At 44.3% G+C, this 19,909-nt stretch overlaps 1 protein-coding gene across 5 annotated transcripts in view; it reads right to left on the reverse strand.

The window, feature by feature from the left end:
* Positions 1-19,909, reverse strand: part of DPP6 (dipeptidyl peptidase like 6) — a 1,193,304-nt gene that overhangs the window by 241,705 nt on the left and 931,690 nt on the right. For all 5 annotated transcript variants that reach the window (XM_033192337.1, XM_033192339.1, XM_033192336.1 and 2 more), the window contains one exon: positions 13,366-13,418. In XM_033192337.1, coding sequence (XP_033048228.1) covers positions 13,366-13,418 — 53 coding nt within the window. The remainder of the gene's footprint in view (positions 1-13,365; positions 13,419-19,909) is intronic.

A 19,909-nucleotide genomic window follows, 5' to 3' on the forward strand; every position in this document is an offset into this window, starting at 1 on the left:
ACTTTCAGTTTAGCCATCTCATCCTTTCCCTTTAGGCTGCCCATCTGTAAACCGGGACGGCGGAAACCAGAGTCGTGCTGAGAATGAGTAATGTTGCCGAAGCAATTTGGAGACAGGGCTCAGTCCTTCTAGACTGTTTTAGAAGCAGCAGCCGATCCTCAGCCATGCTAATTTGGGCAAAATACCTGACACAATTAGGGCCCTGCAGCACTGCAAAGGATTCTTCTCCTGACTCAGTTGACCCTAGCTCCGGCGCGGTGCTCATATCATTAACAGCCAGCACTGCTTGGGGTTTAGTTTAGCCCATGGAAGGGGAGGTCTCATCGCGGTAGGGTGCAGAGAAACTGGTGAGTGAACTGCAACTAGGAAAAAGGGGAATAGATTTTTCACAGGCTGCAGATATAGTTGATTTAAAACTATACTCCTCAACCCCAGGACATTGCATTGTACAGTTCTTACATAGTCTAATAGGAGCACAACGGTAATTTATTCATTCTCTAATGAATGTGGTTTCTGTAACCATATAGGAAATTCCTTGACAATCAGAATGGTTTCCTTCTCCCCTGGCCCCTCAAATCCACAGTACCTAGTGCAGTGCTAGTACCTAGTGCAGTGCTAGTATCTAGTGCAGTACTAGAACCTAGTACTAGACTGGAACCTCGTGCAGTACTGGCACCTATGAAGTCGTAAGTGCATACATTAATACTGCCTGAGAGCGCCTCTTAGCATTTCGAAAAACCAATAGAAATGTACCTTCGCGCAATGGTGTGGTGAATCAGTTAGGATGTCCACAGAGATGTTAGAAACTGACCTTCACATGAGAAACTGGGACCTTGGTTGTCTAAATTTTCTGTGCTAATGAAAAGGTTAATTGTAGACAGTTCTCATCCTTCCAACCACCCCCTACCAGGTAGGACTGCCTTCATGCATCCAGTTGGATATAGAAAAGATAGCTGCTACAGGCCAGGGTTGAATTAATTTCTAGTCTGGACAAGCAGAAACATGAATTTTGTGTGGTTTCTTTTTAACCTGAGTGCTGTGGCCACAGTCGCAGGCTGCACGTCAGCACTGCCCTTGGGCGTCTGATATCCTGGTAACACTGTGCTATGGTTGAGCTGAGGGTCCTGGGAAGCCAGACAGCTCGAGTCAGTAAACAACTGTGTCTTCTCCTCTGAGTGCTGTGCTGTTGGGTTTGCCAGACCTCACTTTGGAATTAAGGCCTTCTCAGTAAGGACACACCATGGCTTATCTTCTTTTTTAGGACCCAGATGTCAGAAGTTAGGCCACATCACCAGGATGTCCAAGTGCAGATGGCTCTGTGCTCTTTTTTAAAGCCTTTAGGCAACAGGCAGACCCAGCCCAGAAGCAAGCTACTGGGATATGCACAGTTTTTTGTGGTTTTTCTTATTTTTTCTTTTCTTTTTCCTCCCTCCCTCCCTCCCTTCCTTCCTTCCTTCAGTGCAATGGTACACTCAGAGCTCACTGCAACTTTGACCTCCTGGTGGGCTCACATGATTCTCCCACTTCAGCATCCCAAGTTGCTGGGATCACAGGCACGTGTCACCATTTCTGACTAATGTTTTAATTTGTATTTTTGTAGAGATGGGGGTCTTGCTATGTTGCCCAGGCTGGTCTCGAACCCCTGGGCTTAAGAGATCCTCCCACCTTGACCTCTCCAAATGCTGGGATTATAGGCCTGAATCGCTGCGCAGGCCAACAGTTTTGAATCTGTTTTATTTCTTTTGTTCTTCCTTAGGAAGACTACCAAGAGGGGCAGTTATTGAAAAAAACTCCTTCTCTCCAAAATCTGGCCAAGGAGTGAGGGCTTCATGGAGCGAGCAGGAACTGGGCCTTCTCAAGCACTCCCGAGGTGAGTGCCCAGGGCCACATGGAACCCGCTCCATCAGGGAGTGTCTGTCTCATCTCCTGCCTCTTATTCCCTATTTGTCTTCACTGCTGATGTGTCATTTAGAAAGTGCCACAGAGAGATCATTTGGAGGGATGAGAGATGGCACAGTCAGGCTGCTGCTCCTGCAGGTCGGACACCATCACCCAGAGGCCCCAGGTGCCAGGTAGAGAAAGGCAGGCACGGCCTGGCATGGAGGGTGCAGATCTATGTGCAGTGAGCACCAATGCTCCTCCCCACAGCGGCAGGTGGAGCCACCCCCGGGCATGGTGGATTCCACCTGCCATGCACAGTGACCAGGTAGAGGGCAGAGGGTCAGAAAAGTCAGTCCTGGGGTAGTGAGTTAAGAAAAAGGCAGAGTTCTTAATGGTGCAGCCACTTTGGAAGACAGTTGGGCAGTTTTCAATCTAATTAAAGGTGCATTTACTTATCATCTGGGAGGTCTACTTCTAGGTATTCACCCAAGAGAAAGGAAAACACATCGGATGAACATCTGTGTGCAAATGTGCACAGCACTTTTATTCATACTAGCCCCGAACTGGAAACACTCAAATATCAATGAAATGTTGAATGAAGAAACACATTATGATATCCATGCAACAGACCACGCCTCAGCAAGGAAAATCAAATGAATGCAGACACCTGCCACAACACGGGTGAATCTCAAAAGCAATTATGCTAAGGAGGCCAGCTGCAGAAGGTAACACACTCTACAACCTCCTCAACATGACATTCCAGGAAAGGCAAAAGTGTGGGACAGATGGCATGGCAGCGCTCGCCTGTGTGGAGGGTACAGAGGATGCTCTGGGCAGGTGGGACCGCCCTGAGTCTTGCTTGTGGGGCACTTATGTCATTGCACCTATTTGTCAAAAGTTATTAATGATGCCTTTAAAAAGTGTAATTTGTTTTCTTTCTTCTTTTTCTTTTCTTTTTTTTTTGAGATGGAGTCTCCCTCTGCTGCCAGGCTGGAGTGCAGTGGCGTGATCTTGGCTCACTGCAACCTCCGCCTCCTGGGTTCAAACGATCCTCCTGCCTCAGCCTCCCAAATGGCTGGGACTACAGGCGTGTCCCACCACGCCCAGCTAATTTTTGTATTTTTAGAAGAGATAGGGTTTCACCACGTGGGCCAGGATGGTCTTGATCTCTTGGCCTTGTGATCTGCCCGCCTTAGCTTCCCGAAAGTGCTGGGATTACAAGTGTGAGCCACCACGCCCGGCCAAAAGTGTAATTTTTATTAGAAGTAAATTATACCCCAATAAACTTGTCATCATATACACACAGTTGGTGTTGGTGTGTACTCTTCCCACCACCATCCAGACAGACTGATCTGCTCCTCTCTTTGAGAGATGCCCTGTCCTGGCTGAGGCTGCCCTAGATGTTTGACGTAGGCCAATGTCCCCAGTGCAGACACGGTGGGGGGATTTGTGTTCAACCCTCTGCAGAAGCACAGGGGAGAGAGGAGGAGATGTAGAAACAAAACAAAATAAACTAGACAGCAAGGGACAGGTGGGGCCTTTCCCTATCCATCCCCATGCTTTGCATCAGGCCTGGCATTTGCGAGGGGCTCAGTGATTTATTTTTTATTTATTTGTTTTTTTCAGACGGTTTTGCTCTTGTTGCCTGGGCTAGCATGCAGTGGCACGATCTTGGCACATTGCAACCTCTGCCTCGCAGGTTCAAGGGTTCAAGCAATTCTCCTGCCTCTACCTCCCAAGTAGCTGGGATTATAGGCACTCACCACCATGCCCGGCTAATTTTTTTTTTTTTTTTTTTTTTTTTATTTTTTTATTTTTAGTAGAGATGGGGTTTCACCATGTTGGTCAGGCTGGTCTTGAACTCCTGCCCTCAGGTGATCTGCCCGCCTCGGCCTCCCAAAGTGCTGGGATTACAGACATGAGCCGCTGCACCTGGCCGGGCTCGGTGATTGTGTGGGGAGAAGGAACACACAGCACAGCACACACATGAACCAGGCTTGGCCACCCAGGGAGACACTCATGGGCCTTTCTCTTTAACGTCTGTAAACAGGAAGAGTGCCACCCTCCAGGATGTCAACAGCTCTCTCCCAGGAGATTAATGGCTGGCTCAACACGCATGCCGATTCTTCAGCACAAGCAAGTGATCAACAGCCAAAATTTAAAACGAAATAAATAAACAAAACACCTTCCATTTTAGATGCAGCGACTTGTCACATCTGGCCTGTCTGTCTGAAGCACAGACTCCCCCCAGGGCAAACATCCACAGTTAAGGAGGATGTAAGACTGGACCTCACTAGCGGGAGCCCAGGGCAAACGTGAGGTTGGCCAGGCTCAGGAACAGAATAACAACATCCGGGGCCCCTTGATGTGGACAGACCCCGGAAGAGCCGGCTCTGCCTCATCTCCTCCATGCTGCAGACTTTGATACTCTAACCCCTCTACTGAATATCATTAAGTAAATCCCCAAGAAAACAGTTAATCTGAGATCGACCCTTATTTCTCCAAGTTTCTTGAGTGGACAAGGAGATTAATGCCTGAGGTGAAACTTGACTGGCATATTCAGAGACAGAAGTGTTATTTCTCAGCTCCCATGACAATCCTGGGTGTCACTTATCAAGGGCAGCAAGTAAAGAGGTAAGCAGGCCACATGACCCCAGCTGGACACCAAAATCACCCAAGGAGCCTTCAAAGCCATCCTGAGGTTCCCTCCTCAGAGGTTCTAGTTTAACCCATTTGGGGTGGGGCCCCAGCATACACATTCTTGCTCCTCAATATGGCTTAGTTCCTTAATTCATTTCCTCCAATGATCAACCGACATGTATGGGGTCCCCCCGTATCACGAACCAGGGATATGGGTGTAGAGTTTAAGATGAACAAGGAGTCTGACCAAATGATGACTCCTGTGCATTGTCACCTCATTTTCAAAGAGACTTGTTTGTTTAAAAATCTTTTAGGCTTGCTAAGAAAGTCCCTGAGGGAGGTAAATGATTCCACTGAAAAGAGTAGCTGCAACGACTCCCTTTGCAGATGGCCAATGGTATTCCAGCCACTGACAACCTTCGGCTTGTTATCTGAGACCAGAAAGAGCATATGACCTGTTGGTGCAGCCTCTTTCTCCACTTTGGCCATTGAAAGTCACAGTGTCACCCTGAGCAACAGCCACTGTATTACAGGCAGAGTCCACACCCTTCCCACCCCACCCCTCTCTCTGACATCTTAGAACGACGGAGAGAAAGAAGTCAAGTAATACACGGATGTCGAAAGCATTCCTAAACCTCCCCTTCAGAAAAATTCTATCTACAACAATGGCAGTAGCCATTTAACACAACAATAAATTCTAGTGTGAAATGAGAAGCAGTTTTGACTCTGGGCATTCAGTTTTTTTAGAGGAGGAGGTTTTGGAGCTGTGGCTTGAAGGGTCAGAAGGAATTGAGTACGAGAGGCACAGTGACCAGGACATTTCTGTAGTGCGCGTGTGTGGGAAGGGGCACGTGTGGTGGGGAGGAGAATGAGGTCAATAGAGGTGTGGACAACCAGAAACACATTCCGTGTGTGGGAGCAATGACTGGACGCACTGCGTGATGGGGTTCATTCTTACGAGGCCGGATGGGAGAATATAAACCTCAGAGGCAAAGCTCACTGATTATGGCATTCTTTCCTAAAGAGCCTGGGCATGCTTTTAGTCTGTTTTTAAATTTAGAGCTCCAGGAAGACACTGTCAGTTGGTCAGAGTTAACAGTGAGTATGAGATTTATTTTCCATCCCAAATTTAGGGAAATTTGACGAAGGGTGGCTAATTAGATTTGGCCATATTATGGAAGGTCTTGGTGTCCACCATGAATAGAGCCCTCAATATTTTCTATGAACCAAAGCAGGCCCTTAGAGACACCACCTCATCATACAGTGTTTCATAGAAACTCCACTGTAAACCCCATGCATTAGGCAATTAATATATGGATGGAGTAAGTGTGCCCAGAGGAGCAAAGTAACTTTTCCATGACTACAGAGGTAGAAAGGAAGACTGGGGATTTACGCCCAGATCTCCTTGACTCTAAAGTCCATATTTTTTGGTGATGGTTACTAGAAGTCTGGATTTCAGCAGGAAGGAGGGATGGAAGGAGGACAGGAGGGGAAGGGAGAAACGGAGGAAGAAATGGCTGAGACCAAGTCTTACAGGCAGATGTATGAGTTGTTCACAGTTCTGAAAATCCATAAAACGAAGTAACAGTGGAATTCTACCCTCTTCAGTACCATGGTAGAGACACATAAAATGTCATTTTATTGGGAGGTCAAGGCGGGTGGATTGCCTGAGCTCAGGAGTTCAAGACTACCCTGGGCAACAGAGTGAAACCTCGTATCTACTAAAATGCAAAAGAAATTAGCCAGGCATGACAGTGTGCGCCTGTAGTCACAGCTACTTAGGAGGCTGTGGTAGGAGAATTGCTTGAACTCGGGAGGTGGAGGTTGCAGTGAGCCGAGATTGCGCCACTGCACTCCAACCTGGTAATACAGCAAGACTCTGCATCTTTAAAAAAAAAAAAAGCCATTTTAAAAGATCTCTCCTGCATTTTTGCTTCACATTGGTGCTTCCCCAGTTTACATACACAATCCTAGTCCTGCAACTTCTGGCAGCTGTGAAGGTAACTTGCTCTGCAGAGCCAAAGCCTGTCTCCGTGTGTGCAGCAGCTGGGCCCTGGAGACTCGCACACAGGAAGAAAGGGCTGGAAAGGAATGTGCTAACCAACACGGGTGCTGAGAATTCTCAAGGCTGCCCTCCTGAACTCACTACCTACAAACTGCTCATGGTAGAGAGACCTCTCAGGATGGCACCAGGCTCAACTCACAAGGAGCCCAGGCTGCCACAGATTTAATTAGAAGGACGTGGAATATAAACACTTGAAATCTGTCTTCATTTTCCAATAGAACGCCAGCTACTCATAATCACCATTAGTGTGGTTTCTACATTGTATAGCCAGGTTTCTACACCGTTCCAACCTGGCTGCTGATTGAATCCAGAATTCTGATCTTCCTTTTTCTTCAGTGTGTGCTATACATAAGCACAAAACTAATTCGAGCCTACTGTTTTCATCACATTCCTCTTCTGCTCAGAAAGGTTGCTATGTTCTTATTGTAAAGACCAATACCACTGGGTTTCAAACACGGAGTGTTTCAGTTGTCTGCACTCTAGGTACCTCCTAAAACCTACCTAACCCTATGCCTGCCCGTGCTGAGTCCCATGTGAATACTCCAGCAGCAGCCTGGTCGGGCACCTCATTAATTCTAGGAAGTGTTGGCTCATGCAAAGGTCAAGTTCATTTCATGTTTTACCCTGCCTGGAGTATCTTCCTCCTGTCTTCATCTGTTAAAAAGTAAACAAACAAACAAAAACTCAACTATGAGGCTCAGTTCAAGTCAAACTTCCTTCTTGAGATTGTTTATGACGGTGACGCCTTCAACCCTCTCCTCCTTCTTTGGTGTGCAGTGTTAAAAATCCTCACTTCACGCCTGTAATCCCAGCACTTTGGGAGGCCGAGGTGGGTGGATCACGAGGTCAGGAGATCGAGATCATCCTAGCTAACACAGTGAAACCCCGTCTCTACTGAAAATACAAAAAATTAATCAGGAGTGGTGGCACGCGCCTGTAGTCCCAGCTACTCAGGAGGCTGAGGTAGGAGAATTGCTTGAACCTGGCGGGTGGAGGTTGCAGTGAGCTGAGATCCCGTCACTGCACTTCAGCCTAGGCAACAGAGCTAGATTCTGTCTCAAAAACAAAAACAAAAACAAAAAAAAAAAAAAGAAAAGAAAATAAATTACTGATTTAAAGGACTTTAAAACATTTTATTATATAAGTCTATATCTTTCCTTCGCAACAAGATTTTAATTTCTTAAGGATAGCAACCATGCTTTCATTGCTCCAGATAGTATTTCAATAAGTATTTGCTCACACAGTATCTTTTCTGCTTCCATTGGAGGCAAAACAAGAATGCTGAAAAGTTAATTGCAGAAGGTCAGAATGAGATGAGATTTAAAAAATTTATTGAGTATTGAGAATTGTAGACAGTTGAGGCCATAGATACCTCTTTTAAGAGGGAAATTAAAATTACAAAGACATTATAATTACCTGAGTGTCATGAAACAAGCCTCAGTTTAGAAAAATTATTAAAGAAAATTGTTTGATTTTAGGGTTATATGATTCCTTCATTTGTAACAGAAAAGATTTTCAAGATGGCTAGAAACTAAAGTCTGATAATATTTAATTACAAGACTACAAATATATATTGGTACATACTACATTATTAACTAATAACTCACTAGATGCAAAATTCTTTGCTGGGTGTTATATATATTGGGTACATACTACAATATTAACTAATAACTCACTAGATGCAAAATTCTTTGCTGGGTGTTTTGCATATATCATTCCACTTAATTCTTTTTTTGAGATGGGGTCTCACTCTGCCACCCAAGCTGGAGTGCAGTGGCACAATCTCAGCTCACTGCAACCTCCACCTCCCAGGTTTAAGCGATTCTTGTGCCTCAGCCTCACCATGCTCAGGTAATTTTTGTATTTTTAGTAGAGACGGGGTTTCACCATGTTGGCCAGGCTGGTCTCGAACTCCTGACCTCAAGTGATCTGCCCTCCTCGGCCTCCCAAAGTCCTGGGATTACAGCCGTGAGCTACCACACGCAGTCATTCCATTTAATTCTTCTAACAAGCCTATGAGGTGGGCACTATTTTGTTTTGCTTTGTTTTGGTTTTTGAGATGGAGTCTTGCTCTATCTCCCAGGCTGGAGTGTAATGGTACAATCTCGGCTCACTGCAACCTCCGCCTCCTGGGTTCAAGTGATTCTCCTGCCTCAGCCTCCTGAGTAGCTAGGATTACAGGTGCCTGCCACCATGCCCAGCTAATTTTGTATTTTTAGTAGAAACGGGTTTTGCAACAGGCCAGCCTGGTCTCGAACTCCTGACCTCAGGTGATTCACCTGCCTCAGTCTTCCAAAGTGCTGGGATTACAGGTGTGAGCCACCACACCAGGCCAAAGTGGGCACTATTATTATGATCTTTATATGTGGATCCTAAGGCCTATGGAAGTAGAACAGCTCTCAAGGTCACACAGCCAGAAGTCAACAGCAGGATGGGCTCAAGTTCAGGTCTATGTGGCTGCAGGGCCTAAGTCATTGCCTGGCATGATGCTATTAGGCTGGCACTGGGCACTGTACTTTCTCCACCTAGATATCTACTTCCTAAATAAACAGAACACTCCTCTGGATCACAGTCTATAAACTTAGAGAACAATTCCAGGTAGAAGGAAGCGATGTCTCAATTTCCTATTTCCACAGATACAGAATGTGGCTTTAAAAAGTCAACTACAATTCTAAAGGTATACAATTTTTTCACAATTTTGTTTGGTGCCTGAAAATTACCAGTAGGTAAGCAAAGTTAGAGCAACAATATCCACAGAAGATGGCCAGTCATGTAAAAAAATGCCTTTGAACACCCAGTAGTTTCTATTCTATTATGGCCCTGAGTTTGCCAGACCCCCAAATGCCAACATTACACAAGAAAGCAATATGACCAATTTTTCTTCAAATTGATTTTGGTTATAGAAAAAAAGTCCATATGTCTCTCAGAACAATCCTAATGGATATGAGACTACATTGTAGAAATATAGTATTACTACTATTAAAAGTGTGTATTATGTATATGTGTGCGTACAGAGCTAAGTAGATAGATAATAGACATAAATATAGATAATTTTGCCTTTGGCTTTAGACCCTAAGAAAATATAAAGGCAAAACTAATTCTAGAAAAAAAGTCGTGCCAGGAAAACGTCATGCTAAGTAGCTAAGTCTACAAAAATATTTACCGGAAACACCTGACAGATCCTTGACTCCACCATGGAAGATGGCTTTATTTTATTAAAATTCTGATATAAAAACTTTTAGTGAAACACTTTATGTTAAAAATAACTAGCTTTGGTTCTGCTAAAATACAGATTTGTGTAAAAGTCATGTGTTGTTTTAGGATACAATTTAAGAATAAAATTTTTGGAAGCTTGGTATGTCAAAGTCAAACAAACCTACCCTTAGGTAATGGATTTTTAATTATATAAAAATTCAGCTGTCTTGGGAGTCTCATCGCAACTCCTGCCTTCCATGCAGAAAGAATTCTACCTGGCCCCAGCTATAGAGGTCACAGCCATCGAAGGAGGGAAGCTAACAGCGGGGACAGGGGACTGAAAGGGGGATGGGAAAGGTAGTCCCTCCTGAAACTCTTCTGCCATTTGCAAAATGGAAGGACACCAGAAATCAGAGGGCATGAGAACGTTAATTAGACCTTTTTCTCTGGCTGGTTGGAAAGCCTGAAGCTAAGAAAAAAGAAATCAAGTTATAAATGACAAAACCATCCTGAAGATTGCACAGCCTCTGGCTTTAATTTAGAGGGAAGAGTGAGGAAAGGAAAGATGAGAATTAGTAAAAAAGGTACATATTTGTGTTTTCAAAATCAAGAAAATCTCTTAGTTTCCTTGTATATGAATAAAGTACATTTAAATATTTTAGTAGGGACATTTTTATTTTTAAAAGACAGTTGTGCTTTCCTCCCTATCCAAAACCCACCTAGATCCTCAGACTTAGAGCTCCGGGCTGTGTTCTTCTCCTGCCACCTGGTGGAGCACGCACGCCGGTGACAGTGATGACCGAGGGGTCACAAAGCTCCAGGCCCAAGGAGATATCGCTCAGAGGTTCACTGTCTCATTAAGACAAATCAGACTCTGACAATATTTGCCATAAATTAATTGGCTAATGTCTCATAAATGGTCTTACGACAAAGAGGAAGAACTGAGGAGGTTGAGCAACGCTGCTTCAGGGGAGCTGTGTTCAGTGACACGGTGACAGGGTGGGACACTGACTTTGGTACCCCCAGAGGTTGTTTTCCAATAAATGCACTTGCTACATCTTTCAATCCTATAAGAACCCTCAGAAGAGAAACTCGTATGTCCCTACAAATCTCATCTTCATAGTTATCACATTTCTTCTCTGCATTGTGAAATTTGAATTAACCTCAACGGTTTTTTTGTTTGCTTGTTTTTGTTTTTTAGACAGAGTCTTGCTCTGTCACCCAAGCTGGAGTGCAGTGGTGCAATCTTGGCTCACTGCAACCTCTAGCCTCCCGGGTTCAAGCAACTCTCCTGCCTCAGCCTCCTAAGTAGCTGGGACTAGAGGTGTGTACCACCATGCCTGGCTAATTTTTGTATTTTTAGTAGACATGGGGTTTCACCATGTTGGCCAGACTGGTCTCAAACTCCTGACCTCAAGTGATCTGCCCTCCTCGGCCTCCCAAAGTGCTGGGATTATAGGAGTGAGCCACGAGTTTTGTTTACTAGCATGGGATTTCGAGTCAACCTGACTTATGCTGAGACTCCAGCTGCAGCATACACTAGCTAGGACGTGAGGGGCAGGTGATGACCTCTTGGAGCTCTCACTTAAAATGGAAATAAGAATGCTTTCCTCACAGGTTGTTGAACAGGGATAAAGGTATATGAAAGCCAACCAATAAACGAGGGGGATTATTCTTGCTCTGATTCTATTAAAGACACCAGAAGCAGCTCCCTTCATGTTAAGGTCATCTACAAGGGATCATCACCAGGCTCCGGGTATCTAAGTGCAGAAGCCGAGCCTTGGCCTGAGTTTTGCCAGCTTGTTTGGCAAACTCCTGTGCCAAGTTCCTAGAATCTGTTTCTTCCAAATTATGACTGACGCAGTAAAATATTAACACAATATGTTAGGCATCAACCACTTTTAGAGTTTCGAGTTTTATAAATTGATATAAGATGGAATGAAATATCTATCATCTACAACAAATTCTATTGTTCCCAGAAGGGGCAGATAAATCTCAAGGCATAATTATAGTCCTGCCTGCCATGACCTCTGAAGATGTATGTCAGTTTGTGAAAGAATAGGATAATTCCTCTTTAGTGAAGAATATTTGGGTTTCTATTGAAAACATGCTTTTAATGAAAAATTTGTATGGATACTTTATTTTTGCAATGTGGGCCATCTTTGCTTTCTTTGGGCTTCATTTTTCTAACAATCTAACAAAAACTATCAGTCACATTTTGCTGAAGATCCACATGTGTCTTCCCTTTGTCTAAAGCCCACATGAAATTAGTTTATTCGTGTTTGTTTTCCAAGGACATGCCTCTATTCTAAGCTGTGTCATAAACAGACAGCAGCAGCTATAAACACTCATGCTGTGATTAATGCTTGCTTATGGAACAATGCTTTTTAGACACTCCTGCTGCTAAAATTTGCTTGGGAAATGAGGATGGCTCAACCTAGATATTCATAGGAGCCTACACAACACTGCCTGCAGCACAATTCAGTTTCTTTATCAACCCTTCCTGAGCACTTCACCTTTGCAAAGCACAACAATAGAAACCACAGAAGACAGGAAAGAGAAACTTGAGGTGGGGAAGAGGAAGGCCAGGAGAAGGGAGTAAGAATAGGGGAGGGGAGGACGAGGGAAGAGGAGACAAAGAAAGAATAAAGATGAAAACAACAAAAAGGCTTCCTTGACAGACTTTCCTAGTTCTGCAACTGTTTTTCATCTGTGTTTGACTCAACACGTGGTTTCACCAAACTCTAACCAGTGCCTTTCCTGCTCTAGGTTCCAAAGGTGAGGCTGATCAGGCATCAGAGGGTCACGTGGGGGATGTCTGCCCAGCATTGAAAACTAAACTCTCTCCTGCTCCGGACAATACATTATTGAGAGACCAACTGAGGTTAGAAGTGCAATCTGAGATCATGAAACAGCATGGAGCCGGACGACCCTGTCAAAAGCAGGCACTGAAACCCGGCTCCTGGGAGCATAGCCAAGCTCAGAAAAGGCCATAAAATAAGAACACACATGCCCCTGAAACTGCCTTGGAGTGACGGGTAGAACAGCGCTAATCCCACTTGCTGAGATGGACTTGCCCACCCCATTCCCAATGCACTGCTGAATTTCTGACCAGAGTAGTTTACCTTAATCCCATAAATATGTTCCAGATTTGTTTCTGATGACACGTGGTGGGCTGAGGGGGGCTTCTATTGTACCAGCGTGGGTATAACCAGGAACACTCATGGGAGGCTGAGGGCCACCCCACCATGCCTGAGAGGAGGCTGCAGGTGATTACAAAGCAGAGGGGAATATCCTGCTCTGCAGAACCTCCAGGGTCAACCGCAGGAGCCAGCACAGGAAGAGGGCAGAGTTGCTCAAGGAAGAGGGCTTCACAAATGGTGAAGTGAGTGGACTCAAGTGACCCCCTGACATCCTTAGTGTCATTATCTAGGGAGAGTCCCAGAGGTGCGCAATATGAGCATCCTTGGCTATAAGAACTGGAATGCCATTTCCCGCCCTAAGGGTTAAGCAGTTCGTCCATGTTCTACCCTTCACTTTGGCCTGCAGATTTCTAATTAAAAGAAAGGAAAGAACACTCTTACCCATGAGGAATTTTGCTCAGGACATAATATCCAGTATAGGAGTGTTGATATATCTGCAACAGACAAAAAGGAAAAAAAGCAGGCATTGAGACAAAGGCTGTGACTATGATATTTTTCAATCACTGTGAATCCGAACAAACATCAGTGAACCAAAAGCAGCTAATCCCAACACCTGGAGGCAAAGTCTTTTATTTACATAGGAAGCCAATTTGCATATCTTGTTTATTTTATTTTCAGCATTTGCAATGGTTTATAGGGCAGCCAGAGGCTTGATGTCATCTCCATGGCTACCTGGTGTGTGATTAAATTAGGGGCACAGATTTCAGGCTTAACTAAATATAGCACAGAACTAATGAGGACACCTTGGTCATTGGAGACTATCAGGCACAGTCAGCTAGACCCAACAGGTCAGTAAAACCCATGTACAGCTAGAGTTCCCTGTGGGTTATGGTAACGGGTCTACCAGAAATTCCACTGTGTGTCTTCAGTGAGTTGCAATACTGAAGTCAAGGCAGGCTTAATTGGGCACACTTTTGACCCTCTGTACAACTGGATATGTATCTTTTAGTTTCGAGAGAGTAGTCAACAAGAGCTCACTGAAAAAGGGCAGTTGGAAGTATCACGACTTTAAAATGGAGGTAACAGAAAACCAGAAAAACAGTGCTTCCAAACTCCTGTGACCCTCAAATCTCACATGCCTTTCCTAACCTCCTGAGCCCGGAAATGACTCCACAATCCTTAGATAACCACGAATAGAATTCGAGGGTTGCCAAAAGAAGGGAGAAGATGGCAGTTTGAGAAATGTTAGCATCCTTCATCACCAGCCTCCTGAGTAGAGACCTTGTTGAACATACGGAATATGTGGGTTACTCTGTTGTGTTGAACCATATTTCATTTCCCCAAACCTTCTCCTTTACCTGTGAAACCTCTGAGAGCTGGTGCCCTATGTGGCTAAATGTTCAGTGGCCAACATGTAAAACCACCTTTCTAAAGATAATAGGTGAGGGACGTGGAGGCAAAGGCAGACATATCCAAGGTAGAGTACTTTGAACAGGGAAATGCATTTGGGGCACCAATGATGGAAATGAGCCTGCAAAGAAAACAGGTAGGATTTGCTAATACCACCATTCCCTACCTAGCCTGGATCACTGAATTAACTTCTGGAAAATCACCATGGTCTTGGAGTTATTTGGAGAAACAGGACCCAGATATAAAAATAAACAACAGCACTTAAATCCCAACAATCTGGTGCTTTCAGAGATCTTGAGACTCCTGAGCCAGAAATATGGGGCCCAGAGCCCCTAGCTTTGAGGGCGGCAGATGGGGAAATGCTACTTCAGTCGTAAAGAAACAGCCACTAAGAGACAGGACTGTGTAGGAGAGCTTTATGGAGCTGCCATAGCAATCTAACAAGGAACACAGGAACTTAACTTCTTTTGCTATTTCTGCCAGGACGAGTGGTGCTGCTTGCCCAGGAGAAGGAAGAAAGGGCCTGGTGCTGGCTCCTGTGTCCTGAGCAGGTCACTGCTCAGAGAGGACCCATTAAAGGAACCCACGCTGCGCTGTGACTAAGCCATGCCTGCGTGAGCTGGAACAGCTTCCTCAGATGCAAGAGCAGGAAGCTAGACAGAGCTGATCGCAGGTTTCCATGGTTATGGTATATGATATGTTATATAGAATTTCTGAACTCTCCTTCCAAAACTGCCTTTTCATATGATTGATCTCACTTTGTTTTCATAGCACCCCTAGGGGGCAGAAGTTACCTTTGGTCAGATAAGAAACTGAGGCACAGCAAGAGAAGAGGAAGATAAAGGAAAGAGAAAGGGGGAAGAGGAGAGGAGGAGAGAGAAGAGAAGAGATGGAACCTAATTCTGTACCCTTTAGTGTTGGCTGACTTAGTGAACAGAATATAGTAACAGTGATGGTGTTAAGCTTCTGCAGCCAGGTTATAAGAGGTATCATGGCTTCCTTCTTGCTGCCTTTCATACCACTTGCTCTGAGGAAGATGGCTGCCATGTTGTGAGGACACTCAAGCAGCCCTGTGGAGAGTCTGAGGCTCATCTCAGTTAGACTGCCTCTTGCCAGCAGCCATGTAAATGGACGTGGAAATAGGTTCCGCATCTCTGGTCAAGTCTTTGGATGACTGCAGCCTTGGCCAATGCCTTGATGCCGGCCTCATGAGGGACCCGGAGCCAGAGCCACACAGCCAAGATGGTCTCGAGTCCCTGACCCACAGTGACTGTCAGATGACAGATGTTGGCTGTCTTAAGTCACTGAGTTTGGGGTAATTTCTTATATAGCAACAGGTAGGTAGTATAGCTAGTTTAAATCCAGATAAAACAGATACTTTTAAAATCAGATTTAGATACATTTCTTCTGAGCTACTGGGTTTCTTCTTTGTAAACTTCTAGCAACTTCTAAAGCAAACAGGTAAATTCCTTGTTAAAATAGTATCAGGACAGAGGTGGTGAGGGGCTGGGAGAGGACCACTCACAGACCAAAGCACTCAGAGGAAAAGCCTTTGATATTACTGCAGTCAAGAGTCCAAAGTCCCAGAGATGGTGACACTGGTGAGCTGAAGTGGATGGTGGGGGTGGGGGGCATTTATGGAGCACGTACCACATATTAGGTACGCTGACAGCTCCTTACCATGCAAGAACTCATTTCGTCTTTATGAGGTAGATCTTATTATCCTATTTGTAAGGGTAGGAAAATAAAATCTTAAGGAATTTAAGTTAAAGTCAAGTGGGATTTGACCTGAGGTCTGTCTCTCTCTAAACAATCCCTTGGAAATTGCCTGAACCAAGCTTCTATCTTGTAATTCTCAAGTCAGAAGTCCACGTTGGCTGTTGTCAGCTGAAAATTTCAGGATAGCAACAAATAGAATAAATATGCAAAGTAAAAATACCTGCCATCTTTCTTGGTTGAAGACCCATTGCTTTAATCCATCTAGAAACAGTGATTTAAATTCATTCCCTGGTTATGCCATCCCCAAAACAAACACCTAGAGTTACGTCTTTACGTTCATCTTTAAATATACCACTACGCACCCCTGCAGCTCAGCTCTGTGGGTATCCTTTAAGTGGAGCCCATGAGAAAGGAGAGAGCAATTAAAATAACCCTATCAAGCCTACGGCAAGAAGAAAGAAGGAGAAGGAAGAAGAAGAAGAAGAAGGAGAAGAAGGAGAAGGAGAGGATGGAGAAGGAGAAGAAGAGGAGGAAGAGGAGGAGGAGGAGGAGGAAGATGAGGAGGAGGAGGCAGAGGAAGAGAGAACTGTTTTTAATTGTTGGTCTGTACTGTTAGGCAAGAAATCCCCAAACCAAACCAAACCAAACCCAAAATGTATGCATGGAGACTAGAATAGAGTATCTGGAAAACGGAATTGCCAATAGGAAAGGCTGAAACAAAAATGAATAAAGTCAAGAAGTAGAGACAGAGAAAACCTGAGAAGCTGGGTCTGCCAAGTGCGGGAATGTGAAAGTGGGATTCCAGAACACACTGTTGATGCAAATGGAAGGCTTCAGCATGGACGTGCAAGTGTGACTCCAGCACTACCCTTGAAAAATGGGGAAGTGGGGAGAAAAGAAACAATTTTCTCCCGCTCCAAGAAGAGCAGTAAAGTATCATTGTCTTCCACAAAATCTTCCTCAAGCCAAAAGAACTGCAGGCACAAAGGAAACAACTGTTTAAAGGGTGCGAATTGAAGAGTTTTCATTTGTACAATGTCTTATCTTATCTAGAAAGGCACTAAGAAAGCTGCATCTCACTGAAAGAATGTGTTCCTTAGAGAGAGATAAAGTCTTTCTCCTTTTCTGTGGTTAATGTTGTATTTATGTTTCTTTCTTTAAAATAATAGACTCTAGGACAGGAGTGGTGGCTCATGCCTGTAATCCCAGCACTTTGGGAGGCTGAGGCGGGCAGATCATCTGAGGTCAGGAGTTCAAGACCAGTCTAGCCAACATGAAACTCTGTCTCTACAAAAATACAAAAATTAGCCAGGCAGGATGGCAGGTGCCTGTAATCACAGCTACTAGGGAGGCTGAGATGGAAGAATCGCTTGAACCCAGGAGGCAGAGGTTGCAGTGAACTGAGATCATGTCATTGCACTCCAGCCTGGGCTACAGAGCGAGACTTCATCTCAGATAAGCAAACAAATAAACAAGTAAAATAAAAAATAAAATAGACAAAATATTTCTGATCATAAAAAATACAAAGATTGGAAATTAGTAAGGCTGCTTTCAGTTACTTTTCTAAGAGTCCCATTGTTTAGAAGTTCATGAATATGAGTTACGTTAGTCTCATCCTATACCATGACATTAATATTTCTCCTGGAAAATGAATATATGAGAACTTATTTCCCAAAACACTATCCACAAGATGGAAAAACAGTTTCAGCAAATTATTTTTCTAATATATCACACACAAAATAGTTGACATTGGCATTCAATAAGTTTTTAAAAAACAGCTGAGGGCTTGTCACAGAGTGAGTTCATATTTGGTCTGCTTCTTATCTCTCTAAAATTTCCCTCTACTCAGGAAATTCTACCCTCTCCCCTCCTTCTCTCCGATAGACCCATACTTTAGGTTTCTAAGGTCTTTTCTATCTCAGTACCATAATGCACACTGAGTTTTGTCTTTGGCCATCCATCTACTCCCTTTACATCCTCCTCCCCTAGGAAATCTTCCATTCTTGAGGTTTTAAACCACAATCAAAATTACTAAATATGAGTAACTCCCACAGGTCCAGCTATAGACCAGTATATCAGATGACTGCATGCTATGTCTCACAGGCACCAAAACCTCGATCTGCTCCAGAATGAACTCTTCAGTAGCCCCCAAACCTTGCTCCCCTTGGATAATCGCTATCTCAGTTGGTAGTTCCATCATGCACTCAGTAACCTGAGTTGAAAATTTAGTTTTCCTTGCCTCCATTCTTTGACCCCTTGCTTTCCCTACTCCAGTTCAATCAAATGGTGCCCAATTTCTAATCAGTAACTTTCTAAGTCTTTCTCAAATCCATCTTCTACTCTTTCTCCCTAGGTCAAGTGCTCTAAGTCAGGCCTCTCCTCCATGCTTCCTCTCCTACAAAGAAGCCACTGTTGAGTCACGTTTAGCCTAAAGCTGCCTCCTTACATGCTTTAAGTTCAGCCTAAAGGTTACTCTGCACATCGTGAATTATAACCAGTGGAGTGTAAACAGATCATAGCCTACTCCTGTGCCAATCACCAAGTTTCGGTTAATCAAACGTAGCCAATTGTTTGAAGCATGTTCAGATAAGGTGAACATTGAGCTGCAGCCAACCCGGCTGTTTCTGTCCCTCGCTTCTGCTTTCTGTACCTCACTTTCCTTTTTCTGTCCATAAATCTTCTACCACCATGGGGCTACACTGGAGTCTCAGAGCCTACTGTGGCTCAGGCAGCTGCCCGATTTGCGAATTGTTCACTACTTAATTAAACTTTAAATTGAATCCGGCTGAAGTTTTGAACACTGCCATCTTCCTTTCCAAGACTAAGCTCATACTCTCCTGCTTCTTGTTGAACTTTAACAACTTCTCCACTTTGCTTTACATTTCTAACCACTCATTCTCCCCTATTACTTCTTCTAAGTCTGCAGAATATAACTCAAATCTCCCTCATTGAAAAACAAACAAACAAACAAACAAACAAAACAAACAAATAAGAAACCTCTGGCCATATTCCCCTGGAACTGCTCCTTCCTTTTGTTTTCTTTTTTTCTTGAGACAGAGTCTCATTCTGTTGCCCAGACTGGAGTGCAGTGGTGCAATCTTGGTTCACTGCAACCGCTGCCTCCCATGCTCAAGCAATTTTCCTGCCTCAGCCTCCCAAGTAGCTGGAACTATAGGTGTGCACTACTATGCCCGCTTCATTACTTTTTTGTATTTTTACTAGAGACGGGATTTCACCATGTTGGTCAGGCTCGTCTCAAACTCCTGACCTCAGGTGATCCACCCACCTCGGCCTCCCAAATGCTTGGATTACAGGCGCGAGCCACTGCAGCCAGCCTCCTTCTTGTAACTATCACGGTCCTTCACAAGCAAAGTCTATGCTGCTTCACTGGCTCATTTTCTATTCACTTTTAACCCACTGCTATACACTCCCAGCATCCTCAAACCGAGTTCTCCCAGCGAATCCTTATCTACTAAACACATGGCATCTTTCTGATTTCCAGTCTGCAGCACGTGATGAAGGCATCAGGAGTTGTTCTCCTTTCCTGATTCCAGGACTTGCTCTCCTTCCTCTCCTGCTCCTCCATCCAGGCTCTTCACCTTTCTCTCCTGCTGCTGCAGACCCAAATGGAAGGCAGGCACCAACCTGCCATCCCAGGTGCTCCTTCCTCACTGGTCTAAGCCTTGGTCTGGCATTTCTGCTTTCTGACACAGCTTCCTACTGAATTTATGTCTTTATGCTTCATGTATCTTCTGAGTTCTAAACTCATATTTTTAGCTTGGGCTGGGCCTTTCTACATGGATGTTTTTATGCCAAACTTTAAATTCAATATTTTGAAAACAAAATGCATTCTTTT

Source organism: Trachypithecus francoisi, unplaced genomic scaffold (assembly GCF_009764315.1).
Source record: "Trachypithecus francoisi isolate TF-2019V2 unplaced genomic scaffold, Tfra_2.0 Lachesis_group4, whole genome shotgun sequence".
NCBI classification, from domain to species: domain Eukaryota; kingdom Metazoa; phylum Chordata; class Mammalia; order Primates; family Cercopithecidae; genus Trachypithecus; species Trachypithecus francoisi.